The sequence below is a fragment of the Cricetulus griseus genome, chromosome 3 (assembly GCF_003668045.3).
Source record: "Cricetulus griseus strain 17A/GY chromosome 3, alternate assembly CriGri-PICRH-1.0, whole genome shotgun sequence".
Classification (NCBI taxonomy): Eukaryota; Metazoa; Chordata; class Mammalia; order Rodentia; family Cricetidae; genus Cricetulus; species Cricetulus griseus.
In genome coordinates, this window is record NC_048596.1 from 69,306,476 (window position 1) to 69,327,417 (window position 20,942).

A 20,942-nucleotide genomic window follows, 5' to 3' on the forward strand; every position below is an offset into this window, starting at 1 on the left:
GAAAAATATATAAGCAGACATCACCCATTAAATCTCTGTATATATGTGCATATTTTATGACACTTCCATAGCAGAAAGTTCCACGGCTTTTTCAAAAAGCCTTTTAAGCCAGGCATAGTAGCCTATAACCTTAGTCCCAGTCCTTAAGTCAAGGCCTCATGCCCCAGGGGGCAGAGGATGAGCAGCAAACACCTTCCCATTTCTGTAGTGGGACTCAGTACCACAGGCTGCTGCCACAGCAGTTTATTTCATCTACTTAGTAGGATTCCACGGTAAGGGCAGCCCCACCCCATTTTCCTGACAATACTTTAGTCAACTGCATCCATGCTGATAGCCAAAGACTCCAAAAGCATTCCTTCTGTGATAGTATGAGAATGGGAAACATGAGACCCCCGAGACAGCACATTACAAATATTACTATTCTTATTTTTTAATTTTGCAAGACACTGAGCAGTTTCTGAAAATTGCAAGTGACAAATGTATTTATTGTAAAATAATGTCAAGACATCATAACCAACACTAAATTTAAAGATACACATATGCACCCACCAGATACCCCACATACAAAAAGCAAATTTGACCAGACTTTAGTCTGTCATACCATTATCTGACTTGTACTCTGCTAAAACACAAAGACACATCATTCTAGGAGACACAGGATTTAGGAAAAGGACTGATGTGTAACATTTATCCAAAAGACCCTGAGAATAGTAGTAGTCAGCAGAAAGACAGAGTGAAGAAACATTTACATTATCAGTAAGAAAACCCATTGAAAATGCCAATGTTGGATTGGAGAGACAGCTCAAAGGTTAAGAGCACTGGCAGCTCTTCCAAAGGACCAAGTTCAATTCCCAGCACCTACATGGAGGGTCACAACCGTCTCTAGCTCCAGTTCCAGGAGATCTGACACCCTCTTCTCACTTCAGAGTGTACTGCACACTCCTGGTGTAAAGACATTCATATTGGCAAAACACCCAAACACAAAATAAAGTCTCAAAAAGAAAGGGCCACGGTAAACTATACCTAGCAAACTGAAGGTAAAAGCAGCTGTGATAACAAACAGGCAAATTGAGATGGTGAGCTGGGCAAGTAGTATGCAGGGGAGGCAGGAAGACACATTTTGTTTTAAGGGACAGAGAGGGACATTTAAATGAAGCCACCAGAAGAAGCTCTCTCACACCACATCAAACACAAGTCCAATATATGGTTTTAATTTGGCCATCTTTAATACAATGTTTGGAACTTATGCTCTGCTCTCAATCAAGTGGTTACAACTTTTAAAAAAGCATACAATGCCACCAGTCAGCTCCTGGCTGTTACATCATTTACCACCCCGAGAACTTCCCTTTGATGTAGTATCTGATGGCGAAGTCATTTGGTTCTCTGTCTGCAGAGGATGTCTGTCAGCACAGGGATACATGCTCTCCACAGCACTGGCATTGCTATAGCACTATGCCAGAGATGCCCTGAGGCTGCCAGTCTATGCCCATCCTGAGGAGAGCTGTAGAGATGGTTCACGGGTGTCACTGACCCGCCAAGGGAACATGAACCAATTGGCTGAGTGAACTTAAGTGCATTACTTTATCCAGGGCTGGGGAAATGTACAAGAGCAGACATAAATAAATGAGGCAGAGTACATTTAAAGGTCAAATGTCACTCACAACATGCCCTTGATAAAGAACACTTTGCCTAAGCAAAGTCTTGTTATGCAGTAAATGACACTAATTACCAAAATCTTTAAAAAAAACACCCAACTTTTAAAAGTCCCAAATCTGATTTTTTAGACAGCAGAAAAATATTAACAGTTTTAGACTGTGCTATAAAGAGCTGGAATATTAACAGCAACAGGGCTTACTTAGGGACAGGAGAATTCGACTACTGTACAAGGGCATGAAGCCTCCCCACCCCAAACAATTACAGAGTAGACAAGAGACATTTCTGTTATGACAGGAAACAGAGATCCACACACTAGACGGAGTCTCCAATGACTACAGCAGCCCTTGGGAGAAGCAAGTGTTTGTAGGAAGCAAAGCTTTCCACAGAGAAACAACTTCCACCATATGATTACGTGGACCTGCAATGAAGAAAACACAGTTCAAAGCATCCACTTAGATGTCACACTTGAAATCTTACAAAATAAAAACAAGACCTTCCTCTGTCCCAGAAGAATTTTTACAAAGTACACTGTGGGTAAAATAAACTTCAGTAAAGGTCTATGTCCTATCTGGAGATGCACATTTACAAATAATGCACATCAGAATAAGAAGCCTAACCACAGAAACACTGGAACTACTTAAGACAGGCCAAGCTAAGTTCGTGTTCTGCTACAAGACATTACATCAAAATGAATCTCATTCTCACTATAATTTTTTCTTTTTAACCTTTAATCACCAGCGGCTGGGCAACTGAAATGGACATGAGAACTATATAAATGTCAGAGAAATATGTAAACCTCATTAATGTTTCCAAAAATTCATTTAGAGATAGAAACAGGTCCAGATAGATGCCTGTCTAAATGTACTGCAATTACGTTAACAGTGACTTTCCCAAATGCACAGATATGCTCTGTCTTCTCTCAGCTCATTACTGACTCAAACAATTTGCCCTTCTGGGATCAATTGTTTGCTAATAAATAATTGTTTACAGTCACAAAATGATGTTAGGAGGTTTTCTTATTAGTTTTCCTCCTGCACCCTAATAAGATTGAAAACTAGCTGAGTCCCAAGAGTCTAACCTTAACCTCGCTTTGTTTAACAGCCCAGGAAATGATGAACCATCTGCTTCAGAAAATAATGGACGGCCAAGAGGAAATATTGTTTAATTGTAGATTAACCTCCTCATGAGGCAGTCTGAAGCAGCTTTCGAATTACCAACTATCACCAGCAAAGAAATCAATGGCTCAAGAGCCTTTTCCTTTACCATTTAAGGTCCAAAAGAACACAAAGGGATTTTTATTACTTCTATTTATAAACATTTATTTCCACACCAGAAACAAAAATCAAGGTCAAGACTGCTTCTCAAAACTGCAGTCACTGCCCTCCAATCCCTTCTGCCAAAATACCTTTAATGTAGCAAACCATTAAAAGAGAAAAAATAAGAAAAACCTCTTTTCCTTTATTTTCAGGTTCTTAAAAAATTAGTATTTCCCTGTTAAGTTATAAATCCACCACTGTCGAGGACCAATTAATTGTTTTATTATCATCAACATGGCATTTAAGTAAATGAAATCTTGTCAAGAACATGGTGACCTACAAGTTCAAAAGAAAAAAGAACAGCAGGAGATCAAAATGGCCGGCCAGGACAAGAAATATAAAAGTGACAGATTAAATGCAAACACAGACCTCTATCCAATAGGCTCCACATTCTAAAACCGACCTGGAAAAGCACATTCATTACTCCTTGTGAAATTCTCTGCTCCTAAAATTTAGCAATGGCACTTCAGAAAGTCACAGAAGTCCAATACACATTTCCTTGTCACAAATATTTCCTGAGAATTTCCTTTGAGGACCTGAGACCAGGGACAAGGAAAAGGACAAGATACATGGGGCAGGCACTGCATGGTGTACTCTGTGCCTAAGCCTCTGTGTTCTCAGAGCCTAGAAAAGATCACTAAGTAAAAGACTTTTTCCTGCTACTGCCAAAAAACCCAGATTGCCCCTTTCAGTCAACAGTTAGGACCTACAGCTAGCAACATCTATGAAAATTTCTAAGGAAATCTGTTATGCTAGGCAAGGCCATATTACTCTGGGTCTCCAATAAGACCAAAGGTCATTCACCTCTGTAAATATTACAGAAACAATCTCTGGAGAGGGAAAATTTTTTTTTTGGGGGGGGTCAGTTCAAATTCTTAAATATCTTAAATAGAATTTACTAAAATAAATATTCTTGAATTCCTCAACTTAATTTTAAAGCAATGAGCTAGTAGTAACTTCAGAGATTCAAATAATAGAGCCTATTCAAGAAGAATGAGAGTTTGACATTCTTCTCTACAAAACAACTAGGCACAATTTTATCCATCAGACGTCTATCAACCTACGGATATTGAAAGCTTGGGAGAACAAGATAAAATCAACTCCAACCCTACAGTCAGCTGTAATATCGAGCAGGCATCAACAATGCTATTCATGAATTTAGAAAAATTAATAAGTCCTGGGTTGAATGCAAGAAAAGGCTTCAATCCAGGTGAAGCATACTCACTTGGGCTTTGTTTCTGCATCTGTCACTTGGCGAATGAAGATACCATCTTCAGGATGCTCCGTGTCATCCATTTCATACATATATGACGATGCTATTGCAAGCGTAGTTCCGTCATTACTGAAGGCAAGAGACGCAATGCTAGTGGGGTATCGATGGAACTGGCACAGCCGCTTTTTGTTAAATGGGTCCCAAATATTTACAAATCCATCAGAACCACCTGCAAGTAATGTAATTTGTTAAAATGGCTCTTTGTACCAAAGCAAACAAACTCTTAAGATTCTGCCTGAACATAAAACAGTAAAACTCAGCTCAGGCCAGTGTGTCATACTTCACCTGTGGCAAATGTATTGTGGATATTGTGAAAGGAAATGGCGTTGACTGGGTAAATCTGCTCAATGTTGTTTTCCTTTAGCCTGTGACACTTGAAGGCATACTTCTTCTTCTGAACCTCAGGGCTTGGGTCCAAGTATTCAACTGCCACTCGGCCTTCAATGGAGCTCAACACATAACCCTGCCGAGAGAACAGAGGTCCAAATGGCAAGACGTGCCTTCCAGAGAGCACATGAGGTCTCCAATTCAATCCATAAAGAGAACTAGTTCAGAAATGAAAGTTCAGCCAGGTTTAATAAAGGATTGGAGCTGTACTGACAGTCATGACACCTCTATAAATAGCTAAGAACATCAACACCCCTGCTTTATAAGAAATGGTGCCACCTTTACTCGCTTTCTCCACACTATCAGCAACCTAGCGCAGTGTAACCAAACATCTAAATTTTTAAGTTTTAGTATCCTTTGTCTCCTGCCCTGGACTCCAATCTGTTGCCTCAGTTAAAACCTCCTCTCCATCTTCAGTACTGTGCCCCCTCATCAGGATGACGTACCAGTAATCCAGTTTCAGCTCAGCTGGCCCACCTCTGCATTTACTACAGTGAGTCAGGTTTGCATAAACCAGACTGTGAGCAACAGTCAAAAGTGCTTCCTAGTTTCAAACTGTTTTTTATCTTCCTTGAAACAACATATTTAAAAAAAAATTACAAAATGATTATGAAATTTGTGCTTTTTACATCTTGACATTTTGGTCAAGATATTCTTTAAAAAGTTATTCCCAAAAACTGCTCACAGAAAATGAACTAGACATACTCCATTTTTTTATTATTTATTTTATGTGCATGCAAGTGTATGTGTGTGCAAAGATACTTGTGAGTGGAGGTCAGAGGGCAACTTGCAGCAGTTGGTGGTCTCCTTCCACCACATGGGTCCCAGGGCTAGAACTCAGGATATCAATCTTGGCAGCAAGCTCCTTTGCCCACTGAGCCATCTCCATTTTAAAAAAATAAATAAATCCTACTTTACGCATTCATCATAAAAGCAAAGATAATCCTACAGAAAAATTTAAAGATAGACACAAAAATATTTTTGTAATGCAAGCATGTTTTAATCCCTTTGAAACCTCTGTTAAGTTTCACTCACTGCAGCTAACAATCTAAAGTACTTATCCTTTCTTTAAAAGAACTGTGATCACCACTTGAGGCTCAAGATGAGACACAGAGCCAAGAGAACTAACTTCCTGCCCCATATTCCACAGCAGCTAAAGGACAGCCCTGATTCCAAATGCATCTACTGCTTTAAGTGACATTTTCTCTTAAAAAACAAAACAAACAAAAAACCCACAGCAGCTCACCTCACAACCAACTGCCCTTCTATTTCTTGGGACAGCGTCTCACTTTATAGCCCATGATGACCTTGAACTCACACTCTTCCTGCTTCAGACTTCTAAGTGCTAAGATTGTAAGAATACACTACCAAGGCTAACCTCCCCTTATAGCTTTAAGGACTGTTAATAAAAGGGAGGTTACTAATTTTTTTTTAGAAATGATGGCAGGAGACCTACTCAGTACATCATGAGATAGCCATCATTTGAGACACTAGGTGATCTCAGCGGCATTCTTAGAAAAAAAAAGAAAAGAAAGTATCAAAGCTCTCTTGTTAAGTGAGAGAAACAATTCTGCTAATATTAGGATTAAAAACCACAAAGGCATATCTGCAACCCTACCCTTGGAGAAGCTGAAAGTAAAGGAATGTAAAACTGACACCAACCAGGACTTCATTTTAAAAAAGCAAATTCTAGAAACATAAATTTCCAAATTTAAGTTTTGATTGGTTTATAAACTGAAATATCTTAAATTCTTTGATACTGCATACTTATTAAGCATCCCATTCCAAAACCAACAATAAGACAATCTATTCAAAGCACTTGACCAGGAACGGCTTCCCTCTGTGGGGTTAAGTTATTCTCCTTTAACATGCAGTTGTCTTTAAAGGATTACGAAGAGCAGACCCAAGGCAAATTTTAAGTCACCACCTCTTGGAAATTCCAGAAAAGGAGCTTGTGGAGACCAGTACCTGCTTGTTTGGGAAGGCACGGATGCAGCGAGTCTGGTACTTCAGGCTGGACTCCCTGCGCTGCTGCACATAGCCCATATTCCTCAAGTCCCACACCAGCACTCGGCGGCCTGCTGTACCCACAATCAGCCTGTCCCCGGACACTGACAGGGTGTATACCTTTAGGAAACATTAAAACTTGATAATCATCATCTACTTCCTGAAAAATAACATTTTGTTCTCAAAGTCCATTTAATCCTAAAACCATGAACAAGCTAGCTGAACAGGATCCCAGAGCAGGTGTCCACTTTAGACATAAGTGAGGTGACTTAAAATAAACTTAGTACTCACTAAGTATGAAGTACATCCCAACTAACCTTGTAGACACTTTTAAAGACAAAAACCCACTCTGTATTATGACATTTCCCCCCAAATTTCTTGCCTCATTTAAGATAAAAAGTATCAAACCCACTCAAAACAGGACAATAAAGTCAAAATGTCTTTCAGAGAGCTTCTGGCTTTTTGTAAAAGAATCATTATCAATGTTTTTTTCTATGACCAGATCAGCTTTGCAAAGATTTCATTTGGCAACTCTGAAACTCTTGGCATCTCCCAGCTGTTTCCCAGAGGGAAAAGGTCTTTCTAGGAAGACTGAAGAAAGCATCACTAACAGGCTGTCTCATGCCTTTGCAGCACAAACTCAAAATGAAAAGATAAAGAGAGATGCCCTTAGCTGCACATAGCAAAGCTAACCCTTATGCTCTGATGTCATCATGTTCCATGTTCAAAGAAGTAAGCTCAGCTTAAGGGGATAAAACAAACAAACAAAAAAACTTAAAGCCTGTTATCGCCTCCAAGTATCTATTTTTCTCCCTCATAATGTCTTTTCTTCAATGTTTAAGCTTCCACACAAACACCTTTATAAGAAAGCATAGATTTCCTGCAAGCAGAACATTTAGGGGCTTACTAACAAATAAGACACCAGAAGGAGCAAATTCATGAAAGAGCAGCAAAAAGTGTCTTCCTAACTAGAGTTATTTCCTTAAAAATCTAGACCTGAGATATATAACAAAGGTTTTTGTTGGCTTTCAACCACTGCAGAACTGCTATTAAAAAATGTAGAGGAGCCATGATATAGTAAGACTTCCTTTTAACCCTCAATAACCAAGCCATATAGTTAATAATCACCAGTATGCTAACAACAGCTCACCAGGCAAAGAACAACTAATGCAACTGAAGGAAAAATAAGAATTTTCAAAAAATGAAATATAATTAATGATTGCATATTTAAATCAGAATAGTGTAATAAGTATATTCAGAAAGCCAGTATTTTCAAAAAAAAAAAGAAAGAAAGAAAATTAATCTACAATATATGAAATGCTAAACTTAAAAAATAACCAGAAAGATCAATGTATAATGGTACAACTGTATCAGGAACTTACGTTAAATCTTTACTATACAGGTGACACACAAGCTTCTAAAACTGCTTTCTATCCCCACTGATCATAAATCAAGGAAAACCACTGTCATGCTACTGACTAGGTATATACATTTATCAAAGAAAGTATTAAAAAAAGTGACATAATGAACCTTGCTGAACCAATAAGCAGCTTGATTCAATGTGGCTGTCCATTATATGATAGTCTGTCAGCAATTTATCACCGTTCTTAACATGTTACATACAACCATAAATCAAAACTAGAAACAATGCAATTATTTTATTCTGAACAAAGGTCTTGCCAGGAGTAGATTCGACTGAGACGTGACAAAAATAATGGCTCTTTGGACACACTGCTGTATATAACAACAGCTAACAGGGCCGAACAGTGTATTTACACTAGGGAAATAGACTCAAGTGAAGAATACCTTTAAACTGCTAAAACAATCCATCTTTTAAATTAACTACCACCTGATAAAAGTCTGATGAGGATATAGCTTAAGTAGGTTTATCAGACAGATCAAGAAGTCAGAAGACACAAAGTTGTTTTAAAAAGCTCCATTCACAGGAGAATCAGTCTTCTCCAGGGACATAAACACATTCATAAAAATGAATTCAGTAACTTGTGTGTGTGTTCACATGTGTGCATGTGTATAAAACAATAATAATTATAGAAAAGGCCATGAACCTCATAGTGAGTGGAGGGAGTTGGAGAGGGAAATGATGGAGTGGAAAAGCTGTAAATACAGTGTACTCAGTATGAAATTCTCAAAAAAAAAAAAAAAAGGAATCATAACTACAAATGGTTTTATAATCCAAAGGCAGGATTGCCAAACTGGATTGAAAAAATAAAACAAACAAACAAACAAAAAAACCCAAGACCCAACTATGGTACTGCCTATGGGAAATACAATTTAGATTCAAAGTATTTAAAAGCTCCATTTACTACAAGCCTTCAAATTACATCTGCCAGCATTTAAATACACACATAGCAATAAAAGTCAGAGAGCACATCTCTCTCACTGAAGTTGAAATGATAACCCCTTTTATTCTCAACTGTCAATTCAAATGGGACCTCGAGTCACAACTGAAAATGAGTGATGCTTCATCCCATTTTCTGGAGTGGGGTGTCAAGCTGAGTTTAAGAGGGCCTTCTCTGTAAACGGCTTCTCTGAAAAGGTAGGGAGTCACTCACTTCTCAGACCTCTGCTCTAAAGCTTAACAATACACAGAGTGAGAATGTTAAGTTGTGCTCACTAGCCCAAGTTTAACAACTGACAGAAAAAGATGACCAAAACTGCAAAGTTAATTCCTGTCACATTAAAGCATGTCTAGGCAGTTAGGTTTCTAAAACAGGCCACCAGTTCTTAAGTCCATTCAACAGCATATTCATCAAACATGCACCAAAACAAATTACCCCAATGAGTACAGCACCCATATGAACATAAAGACCCTACCTTTTCGGGCTGAGAGAAGGTCCCAGCATTACAAGGAGTTCTGGGATCCCACAGTTTAACTGTCTGATCCCAACTTCCAGTAACCATCACATTCACTTCCGGACAGTACTCCACACATCTGATAGGGGCATCGTGAGTTCCAACCAGATTTTCTATTACAAAGGAAAATAAAATAAAAACAACACATCTAGCTTTACTATCTCAACTAACTAGGATACCTCAAGTGAACTAACGGGACTTTCAACTGAAAGGAATTCGTCTCAACCAACTCCACAGAAATGTCTGCATTCGGAAAAATTTCTCCATGACTACAAAGTTACCCATTCCTGTCTCATTTACTTCACACTGCACATGTTAATTCCACAGCAAGCATATAGCACAGCTGCCTTCAATCTCCAACTGTATTAAGATGGTGCATACTAATTAACTTGATCCTAGATTTTATAAGAAAACTGCTTTAACTCTTGTGCCTTTGTTTGTAACTAGTACAAGATCTAGTACATTGTAGGCGCTCAAGAAATACTTGTTGAATGAACAAATAAGTGGAGGTCTCTGGTTTCCTGGACCCTGACAACACTTTCTTCACATTAAGCCAATGCTAGTAAGAAATGGTTACAGATTTGATAGCTGAGTTCATTTACTTTGTTCTCATGCTAAGGTCAAATTTCTACTACATAATTTCTTTCCTGTCAATTTCAACCTTCACAATATCTCATTTGTTCACTCAGTCAACATCTAGTAAGTATCTACTATGTGCCAAACCCCATGTAACAAAAAGATACAAGGACATGGATAACAGGCCTGGGGATGTAGCTCAGGAAGACTGCTTGCCTAGCATGTACAAAATACACACCAAAAGTCACTTTCATACAAAGGTCTCTTCCAATGAAACACTGCTCTTTTTTCCTTGAGACAGTCTCATTTAGCCTAGGCTAGCCTCAAACCGGCTATGTAGCTGAGGCTGGCCTTCAATTTCTGATCCTCCTGCCTCCCCCCTCCCAGTGCTGGAATTACAGAAAACACTACCACACCCAGCTCAGACATGCTTCTCGAACCATCCTCCCATTGTTCATTACTGCACGACACCCTGCCATCTCCTTCAAGCATACCCACATCCAGTATAGGGCAAGCAAACAAAGCTCAGGGAGCTCTGCACAGCTGGGTTCATTCCAAGTTTCTGCCTCAGTGAAATCATAAAAACTCTAAAAAATGTTTTTACACATGCAACTGAAATACATGCTCCAGCTAAGAATACAAAAGCTTCCCTAAGGTGAGCGTGACCTGCAATTGTGCTGCATTTTTAAAACACACTTGTCATTAGTTTGTGAGGAGACCACCCTAAAACATCAAACAGTTCTAGGAGATCCTGACAAACCACAGACCATGCATGCAGTCCACTCTTAAAGACTTCTAAAGGTAATGGTCCAGTGCTTCTGTGACACTTCTGGTAAACATGGAAGACAGTGCTCAAAATGGGCTTCATGAAAAAAAAACACACACTCTTTTGTGCAACTCAACTCTAATTCAAAAAGCCTATTATCAAAGTCACTTTCCACCTTCACCTAAGCATCCAAACCAACTACTTGTCCTAATAATCATTTCTACACTGACACATTGGCAAAGAAGACTGCTAATATGTGGCCATATTACCTTGATCAGTGTTCAAATCGTGCATTTTCAGTTGATGATCTAATCCTCCACTCCAGGCATGCGTTGGATCCTACAAAATAAAGTTTTGTTTTGGCTTGGTTTTTTGAGACAAGGTCTCACTAGGAGCCCTGGGGGTCCTGGAACTCACTATGTAGAAAAGGCTGGCCTCAAAACTCAAGAGATTGGCCTGCCTCTGCCTCTGCCTCTGGGAATAAAGGCTTGGCCACCAAGCCCAGCCCCTTAAAATTCTGAACCACTTCAAAGTTACAAACAAAGCTTTAGCAAGCATTTCAAAATTGCTATTTCTACAGTCAACTGTTTGGGTTATGTCCAGTGTGACCGGCACTAGGAAGTAAAAATGCAAGCGATGCCAAAACGAATAAAGAGCAGCTTTACTCTATTGACGCCAGCAGCTAACTAGACGACATTCACTTTTAATCACTCCTTTTAATAAGGTAGCAAAATTAGTACTGCTGAGAATTTCAAATACAATTACCCTACGTCCAGAAAGTTTTTTGAACTTGAAAAGGGGCATTGAAACTGCGATGAAAGGAGAACCAAAAATAAACCATGGTAGTAGGCTCAAAACCAGGCTAAAAGGGAGGCATTCCAGAACACTATCAACTGTCCAAATACTCCAAATCGTGTCTGGGATGCTACTGATACTGCCTACACTAACTCAGTAAGGGGACAGGAGAAGAAACTGGGTCCACCTACGTAGAAAGCGCAGTCCAAGACAGCACCAGTGTGCTGGTATTTGAGTCGCATGGAGTTGGCGGGCACATCGTAGAGGCGCACAGACGTATCCCAGGAGGAGACCAGTAGGAACTGAGAGGTGTTGGGGCTGAACTTGACCGAGGAGATGCCATCCTCGGGTGGCTGGTTGAGCTTGAACTCGTTTGAACCGGTCATCTGCAGAAAAACGGTAAATCTGAGTCCCTCACCGGAGGCAACACAGGCCGGGCCGGGTCTGCGTCTGCGCAGAGCAGGGGTCGGCCGTACTCTACACTGGCCGCCATCCCGTTCCCGCCGAGCTCTACCCGGCCCGGCCTCCTTCCCTGCCCGCGGTTCCCCATGTAATACGCAGTGGACCCCAACCGGATCCCCCTGTGCATTGACCGGCCGGCTACAGGCCGCGAACCCCGCCCCAACCGCCCTCGCCCGGACCTCTACCTCGTGTTAGCCTAAGCAACGTTTCCGCACCGGCCACTAACACCCCGTTTCTCTCCGAGCACTCGCAGGCCAGCGGAGGAGGCGGAGAAAGAGCTCCGGAGCAGGGCTATCATTGGCTGATTTCGAACGCCAACGGCTCGATCTAGGCCGCTAATTGGTTCGATCTGCTGCTCGCGTCATTACCGTAGTCATCCTGTTCCGGCTCAAAGGGCAAGCGCGTTTTTTTCCGTCCACGGGGTCTCAGTTCAACCACGCAGTGGTTACGTCGCTGAAGCTGCGCAGGGAAACTACAACTCCCAATTCTGCTCCGATCAAGGGGCCACTCATACCCGCCCACATTTGTATGCTGCATGCAGGGAGATGTAGTCTTTCTGGGGCTGCCTGCCTGACCATCCACAGACTTGGAGGCAGGAAAGATGTTGTATATAGCTCTGGTTGTGGCACCATTCTCCTGTGTCTCTCAGACACAGAATCCCGTTTTGGTTGATACACTATAGAGTTAAATTACTATTTTCTTTCTGAGAGTACCCTGGAATTAACCTTAGTCAATCAATTGCATTATTTGCCTTCATTTTTCTGGGGTTTCCTTCTGTAAACTAGAGGCTCATTTCCCTTGAGTTCTAGTGATCTCATAGGAACTAGCCCCATTTCTATTGTTTTTTTTTTTAATCTCTCCATAGTTATCAAACAGTGGAGATGAGTGCCAGGCCTGGAGATATGAATTCAATCAAACTACTCCTTGTTTTAGAATAACACCACATCCAAAAAGGTAAACGGAGTAGGACACACTCCCAATATTTTAAAGCTCAAACAGAATATTTTAGGGATGTTCATCATAGGTCCTAACAGTGTGGCTGTCCTCTCCCCTTCTATCCTAACATACCACTTGAGCTCCAGGCTCACTTTGCTGCATTTTCTGTTTCTAAAATCCTCCAGAATATGAGAATCAAAGGGGGTTGCCTCGGTGACAAGAAATTGTTTTGGTTCTGTGAAAGAAAATCAGTACTTGACAAACAGAATATGGTGGCTGGCATACTGGCATGCAGAATATTACTGAGAGTTTCTATTTAATCCTTGCCACAACTTCTTTTTCATTTCCACCTCTTATTTTGAAACAGTCTTTTTTAATTTGTAATTTTTTGTGAAGTAGAAAGTGTTGCTAGCCGGGGGTTGGGGGTGGGGGTGGGAAGGTGGCACATGCCCTTAATCCCAGCACTCAGGAGACAGAGGCAGGCAGATCTCTGTGAGTTTGAAGCCAGCCTAGTCTACAAGAGCTAGTTCCAGGACAGCCTCCAAAGCTACACGGAGAAACCCTCAAAAAACAAAAATAACAAACAAACAAACAAACAAACTGTTGCTAGGATTAAGCTATTTAAATTTCAAGGTACATTAATAAAGACAAATTGATCTCTAGGTATGCACACATTCTCAACTAAATGCACTTAAGATTCCTGACAACACACACACACACACACACACAGAGAGACAGAGAGAGAGAGAGAGAGAGAGAGAGAGAGAGAGAGAGCCTTTCTCCTATTGCCCTGATGATGCTTATTATGGCTAAATTATTCTGGACCTCTTCCCTCTTCAGATAGTTCTAGTATTTGGTGTTCTCTCTCTCTCTCTCTCTCTCTCTCTCTCTCTCTCTCTCTCTCTCTCGTCTCTTCTCTTTCAACAAATCAATGGCCAAGTTCAAAATTTTTTAAATGCAGTGAGTTGTTTTGCATTCTAACTTTAGCAAAATAATTTTCCCTCTTGACTTATTTGCTTCTCTTTCCCAATTGTTTATTTAATTCTATTAGTGTTTCCAGATTCTGAGCATAAATTACCTGCTAATAAAATCTGAGCGTATTTCATTATCCAGTGTGTGTATGATTCAGGTCCCTCTGGCCATGCAGTTGCAGCCCAACTCTATTTGAGTTTTAAGAAACGTCAATCTTTTAAATCAAGTTTAGAGCCTGAAAGGAGATGGACTATTTTGCTGATTATTCAAATGAATTGATAGACTTGCGATAGGAAATCTGGCAACAGTAGAGTCTTGAACATTCACAACACAAATGTAAAGCATGTAATATTCAGTCACCTGTTGGAAACACTCCTAGAAACTAATTGCAGTGTTGGGTCACCTGTCACAGCTAATATCTGAGTGAATGAAGATAGTCAAATATGCACTGTATGACAACTGGAAAAATGGTCATTCCCTAAAATATTAATTATGTACTGACAGTGACTGGAGGAAGTCACTACCTATAGAGAAAGCCAGGCTAAAGAGAATATGGTGATCCATACTGTTAAGTCTGTCAGAAAATTGTAACCTATGGAAATGCAGACCAAAATTATCTGAATGGAATATTCCTTTACAAGATGTTCCTCTGAAGTAATTTGGTTGTTTCTGTGTGGAATGTTCAAAGAATGCTGTCAGGGAAAGAATGCAAAGAGAATATCTAGCATATCAGCGTTAATGAGATAAAATACACACATTCAATAAACAAGAAGAGAACTAACATTCTCTCTCTGACCACCCCAAATTTAGTGTAGATTCTCAGCATGTGTTAGGGCCTCAACAAATACTTGTGGACATGAATACAGCTAAAATGAAATAAATGGAAGCGAACCAACCTAGTACTGGCAGGTGCATTCTTGAATAGCATCCATCTGATGTCACCTTAGAGTAGTTGCGGGTTTTATGAAATACAACGTGATAAGAAGAAAGTGGGCAATATCAGAGCAAATCTCTTCGACCAGGCGTTTTACACGGAATGGTATGGGTCATGAAAACATTTGTATTCTGTGTATTTCTACAAAATGCAAGTCATTTCGATGCCTCTTAGTGCAGAGACAGGTTACTCAGGCAAAGGTTTTCTCCTGAAGAAATATGGCCTTGCCGCTGACTCCTAGCCCCTTGCACCTGGTCAACCACTGAGGGGAAGCAGGTAGACCTGGAAACTCCACCTGAGGCCTCCTTCAAGCTCCTGCATCCATTTCTGACGTTTAACAAGGAACAGGTGGCTACTATCAAAACGAAGAAAAGTCATGCGATTTATATAATTCTGATGCTGCTGTTCTCTGGGTGCAGCGCCTCCCCAGCTCCTGCGTGGAGGCAGACTGTCTGGGCAGTCCTTAGGTGTCTCCACTGTATTTCAGGGTTCAAGTCAGAAACAGCCGCTGCGTGCTGGCCGACGATCCGACAATTTAGCCACTCACAGTGCAAATTTAACAACTACAAAAAAATGTACTACCACCTGATCCACGAATCCCTCCATCGAAACGTGGCCTTTAGGCATCACCTTCTGCTCCGCTTCGCGCAGAACATGCAGTTTGTTGTTACCAACCGGAGAACTGTGCCTGGCTGCAAGCAGGATCGCGCAAAGAGCTTTGGACCCCAAGCGGCCGCTTTCTCGCATACTCTGTTACTCTGCGAAGGAGGACGCCAAGCGCGCCACTCGGCTTCGGCCTTTCATGGCTTGCCCAGCTTCAGTCTAGCTCAAGAAACGATCCCAGCACCAGGGAGATGTTCCCCTTCTTGCCTGATTTATTCCCAGAGGCAACCCCGTCAGCAGCCAGGCCTGCCTCTCTGCCTTTGTCTTTCTCAGTGCCGGCTTGGGATCTCGATTCCATCCCGGAGTGCACCCCAACCCTCACAACTGGATCGTGGGAACTGTGCTGTCCCAGTAAGCAGCTCCAGTCACGTGCTGCCTGGGCAGCCCCAATATCCCGACCTTTAACCTCTGAGCCCAACCCCGCTCTCACGCAGAGAGAGCAGGACCTTAGTGGCAGGGGGAGGAGGTTATAGAGACTCTTGCATGCTCTGGCACTAAAAATCCGGAAATCACTCTGTGCGTAGTGTCACAGGACAATTAATCCTTCCAAAGTTAGCAACCATGTTTAAAACGTTTTATTCTTTTTCTCTTTAAAAATATTTACAGATCTGTACTCTCCTCATTTCACCCCTCAAGATGAAGGGAATGAAGAGATGTGATTAGGTTAGTGACCAAGGCCCCAGGGGGCTCGGCTTGGCTGAGCGTGTGTCCTTATACAAACACACATATACATAAATACATAACAGGTGTATATATGGGAGAAAGAGTACCCGGTTTTGTTGGTGTTCTGATTTTTTTTCTTGCTACCAGCCGAAAGCAACCTAGCTAAAACTCCCTTTCCCACCACCACCCGAGAATCTCCCCTTTTGTAAGTTTTCAAACGCGTATGGTTTGGGTTTTGTGTAGAAAGCAGGTGTTCTGGCGCGAGGAATGCAGATAAATACCCAAAACAAACAAACAAACAAAAAAGTAGGGAAGAGGCCATAAATAAGACATAACGAATACACATGGTGTATTTCTTAATATTTCTGGACACGCGACGCTCTGCTCCGGAGCCCTGGGAAGGATGCCGCCCGCGCTCGCGCCCCGGTACGTAGGCGATTGCAGGCGGCCAGGGACGCCCTGGGAGCCGGCGGGCGGCTCAGTAGTCAAGCTTGTTGTACAGGTTGTAGAGCGGTAAGGCCGAAAGGTTGCTGCTGGGGTAGTAGAGCGGGGCCGGGAAGGCGAGCGAGCGTGGCCCCGGCACTCGCAGCAGTGAGCTGTCCCGAAACACCAGCGGCATGCCCACGAGAGTCTGCGCCGACGCGTGTGCCATGTTGGCCGCCTCCAGCTCGGCCGAGAGCTGCCGCTTCCACTTGTTGCGGCGGTTCTGGAACCAAGTCTTAACCTGGGTCTCGGTGAGCTGCAGGCTGGAGGCGAGGCAGGCGCGCTCCGAGCTGCTCAGGTAGCGTTTCATGTCAAAGGTGGACTCAAGCTGGTACACCTGACTGCGGGAAAAGACGGTGCGTGTCTTCTTCTTGGCTACTCCGGCCTGCCGCTCAGCACCGCCGTCCCGCGGCCGTTCCGGGCCCGGAGAGGGCGAGCCCACCGGTAAGAGCCTCTCTTTCTCTTCCTTAAAGTCCGAGTGAGAAGGAGAAAGGAAAGGCGTGCGCTCCGAGCCCGCAGGCCCTGCACTTCCGCTGCCCTTGGGGGTACCTAGAGAGTAAGCACAGACAGAATGACCAGGGAGTTGAAGCGCTTAGAAAACTCAGCTCTTTCCAAGACCAGGAGGTTGGCCGATGCCTGCATTCCCCTTATTACTATACCAACCCCTTCTTTTTCTGCCGTGTCTTAAGAGGGCCCAAAGTCAGAGTCTCGGCCTTTCCAAGCAATAGAAGAGGGTCCCATATAATCCGAGTTTGAGGGTCTCGGTTCCCACTCTTATAAAAAATATAGGTGGTAACAGTCTGGAGAGGGGACGTTAACTCCATTTTTAAAAGGTGATTTTTGCCTTGTAAGACCTGAGCTTTCTAACGTGGCATCATTTACAGGCCCTTTCTTAGGAAATCAGGCTAAAGACTAACTCCGGGGCTCTCCTCTGTCAGCTGTTGTCAAGAGGAACCCTCTCTGAAACGCATCACTATCAATCATTTTAGAGTACTGATCACTTGGAGAAAAGACCTAGAGGAGGGAAAAAAAAAACAAAGAGACTGGAGGACAGACTGAACACCTACACCAAATCTACAGAACTCCTCAGGAAAGAAAGTACCCCTTGTGGGAAAGCTTTCTGGCAAGCACCGAGTGTACCGCCCGCAGAGTTCCTGGCCCACTCCAGTTCACCCTCCTTCCAACACTATCTTCCCTTAAACGCTCCCAATATTTCTCTACTTCTCCCCAGCGCCCGCCCTTGTCAGGGGGCACCTCTGGTGCATACTACCCCTCCCCTTGGCCTGGACCCCCAAACGGCCCGGCTGAGGCCAGAGGATGCCCTCTTCCCGAGTCTCCGACACGCGCACACCGCGTAGGCTCACGCGCACTCCGGGCCAGACTCCCGACGTGCGATCCTTACCCAGGCAAGGGAAAGGGATCGGGGGATGGTGCTTAGGGCTTGGCTCCTTGGGCCCGTGCGGATCTGGGCAGAAGCAAGCCGGCGCTTTCCAGCCTTCGTCCAGCTCCTCCTCTTCCGAGGACACAGACAGGCTGCGTTTCCTGGCTGGCCACCCGGCGGGCTCCCGCGGTGCCTCGGAAGGGCCCCCGCCCAGGATGGACTGGATGGTGAAGCTGGAGACGCCACCAGCCGCCGGACATCCCTTCCCCACATCTTCCTTGCTGCCCATCCTGGGTTCATAAGAAATCGGAGGAAACCAAGAACTCCCTTTAGAGCGGGTCTGGGTGGAAGGTGGTACGGGCAGGCAGGCGGGGGGAGGGGCGGGAGGGAAGGCAAGGGGAGGGGGTGATGAGGCTGGCGAGGCGTCCCTTGTGCGCCAGGACACGCAGGCACCGGACGGCTGCTCGAGGGTCCCTGCCGGCCCGGCTCTGGGTGAGCCCGCCCAGCTCCGGTGCCAATGTCCCTTTCTCGCCTGCCAATTCCACCGGTCTCGGGCTACGCGGAGGCTGCGCGGCCTCATTTGCATAGAGGTTACCAAACCGCGGCCAATCGCAGCGCCGCCGAGCGGCCCCGGAATTTTTTAAAAAGCTGGGGCCGAGCATGCAGCACCGGGGAGCGCCTGGAGCTCGCCTAGTACAGGACCCGTTTTGGCTCTGCCCAGCCTGGGGCATCTGGGGCGGAAGGCAGCTTAGACTGCAGGCTGGATTTCTGATCTCACCCTGACTCGGTCCCCTGTTTCTCCAGAGGCAGGGACTGCGCGGGACTTCGAGCCGGTGGGGCCCTCTGGCATCCAAGGTGCTTCCCATAGGCTGCAGTCAGCCTCCCGAGCCCTCAACCCCTTTCAGCCTAGAGGAAACAGGCAAAAAGCTATGAGTCTCCTGCCGCGTTGGGGTAGATTAACAGTATGGGGCTCAGAGAGATGCCTTCTCTGCGTAGTGGCTGGGAGACACCAGAGAAGAGAACTGCAGTTCTCCATCTGCAGACGCCGCTGGCTAAAGGGACCACAGGACTTTGGAAACGGAGTAGCCCTAGATCTCCTAAGGTCCCGGTTCACATTCCAGCGCCACCATTTATATTGTACTAATTTGAACAAGTCTGGTCCCAGGAGAAGCATCTCTGCACTCTGGCAAACACCTTAGTGTCGCCTGCCCCTTTCTCCTTGTGGAGATGTGTCAGCTAGAGGTGGAAAAGCGTCCCTAGAAACCTAAAGCTCTTGGAGTGCAGGATAGTTAGTTCCTAAACCTTGACCAAACACCACGCCTTCCCTCGCCGCAACTAAACTCTTTTTTTGGGGGGGGGGAATTTTAGTGGTCTCAAAATTGCTACATTGCTTCTGAGAAGAAAAGTAGGTAGCTATGGGACTGTTTTAGAAATGGGCAGAATCTTGTCAAATATGAGTAGGATGTCTTTGGGCGAGATATGTAGACGTTCCAGGACTACAGATTTCCCCATTCTTAAAATCGTTGGATGTTACTTTCCTTTCAGAGTCAAAGTGGAACTCAATAAAACCTGATTCTCTCCTTCCCTTTCGTGGCCTCCCTCTGAGCCCAGGCTCTTGCTTGATCCCTAGAGCACCTGTTACCCCATCTAGAGTCATCCCAGCGCAAGCTAAAGGATTTGTTTTGGGGCCACAGTTATCTACACAAGCTTTATGGGAAAGAGCGAGGCCCAAGGCTCCCAGCCAAACCCACCCTCTGTGACTGCCACCTTGATGTCCCGGGAACCCTGTTCCTTAGACACACCAGTGAAGAGAGACTATAGAATCGGTCCCCACAAATGTCCAGACTGCACCATGACGGTGCAGTTCCTCGCCTGCACCGCTCCCGGGTTATTGAGTAAAGCGCTTATAATATCATTAGCCTCGGTGAGTTACCGACTGCGGCCCTGCTCGTGGCAGAACTCTCCCTACTTAACTCCTCAAAGGGCTCGTTAATGGGCTAATTGATTAGGGGTCGGTGGCGCAGCCGGGACAGGGGCAAGGGAGGGAGCAGAGGGCCAGGAGGCTGTGCGCCCAGGCCCGGGAGGCTGGCGAGGGGCAGGTGCCGGCCTCCGTCACCGCATTAACCTCTTCAGGGCTCTGCGGCGGGGTCGAGACACATTACAAATGGTCAGCTTTAATCATGGTGTCAGCTCATTAACCCGGAAGGACCCGGCGCTGAAATACAATTTGTGCGTCCTGTTCTGCGCGGCCATGGCACAAGCTCCCCGGCCTCATCACATTGAGTCCAGCGCTCCCGCGGAGGCAGGGAGGGAGGGAGGGAGAGAGAGAGGGAGGGAGGGAGAGAGAGAGAGAGAGAGAGAGAGAGAGAGAGAGAGAGAGAGAGAGAGAGATTCCAGAAGAATTGTCCAACTCAGTCACTAACCCTTGGCTTCTCAAAAGCACGCTCATCTGGGAGGCTAGAGCCAGATCAATACTACTACAAGAGGACCCTTTGGCCAACTTGAGAGTCAGAGCCAGCTACACAAATGGAGGGAAAAATCCCTAAGTGGAGGAGCTAGAGTTAGTTGGGCCTTTCTGAGCTTTAGCTTTATTTTTAGCTTTTTAAAGTACGTGGTGCTAAGAACATGTTGGGAGCTACTCATGGTAGTTCATTTTAATCTTCACAGCAAATGTGACTCAGATCTTTGCTGCCATGGTATAGACATGGAAACTGAGGCTGTGGGAAAAAATAATCTAGGCCAACTAGTGGAAACAGGATAGATGCTCAGGGTTGTTTCGTTGCCAGCATTGTGCTCTT

The 20,942-nt window shown here is 44.2% G+C and overlaps 2 protein-coding genes across 3 annotated transcripts; both read right to left on the bottom strand.

The window, feature by feature from the left end:
- Nucleotides 1–464: 464 nt before the first annotated feature.
- Bub3 (BUB3 mitotic checkpoint protein) lies at nucleotides 465–12,433 on the bottom strand. 2 transcript variants are annotated; one of them, XM_027409152.2, is made up of 8 exons: nucleotides 12,298–12,432; nucleotides 11,842–12,036; nucleotides 11,125–11,194; nucleotides 9,475–9,626; nucleotides 6,601–6,759; nucleotides 4,531–4,708; nucleotides 4,198–4,414; nucleotides 465–2,074 (listed from the first exon to the last, which is right to left on the bottom strand). In XM_027409152.2, the coding sequence occupies exons 2-8, from the start codon at nucleotides 12,034–12,036 to the stop codon at nucleotides 2,065–2,067; spliced, it is 981 nt and encodes a 326-aa protein (XP_027264953.1). In that variant the 5' UTR covers nucleotides 12,298–12,432; the 3' UTR covers nucleotides 465–2,064. The 2 variants fall into 2 exon arrangements, with proteins under 2 accessions (XP_027264953.1, XP_027264951.1); XM_027409150.2 differs by lacking the exon at nucleotides 465–2,074 and adding an exon at nucleotides 2,113–3,508 and having other exon boundaries at nucleotides 12,298–12,433.
- Nucleotides 12,434–16,139: 3,706 nt separating this feature from the next.
- Hmx2 (H6 family homeobox 2) lies at nucleotides 16,140–18,703 on the bottom strand. Its single transcript, XM_027409155.2, has 2 exons — nucleotides 18,166–18,703; nucleotides 16,140–17,312 (listed from the first exon to the last, which is right to left on the bottom strand). Exons 1-2 carry the CDS (start codon nucleotides 18,431–18,433, stop codon nucleotides 16,759–16,761), a joined length of 822 nt encoding a protein of 273 aa, XP_027264956.1. The 5' UTR covers nucleotides 18,434–18,703; the 3' UTR covers nucleotides 16,140–16,758.
- Between the last annotated feature and the right edge of the window lie 2,239 nt (nucleotides 18,704–20,942).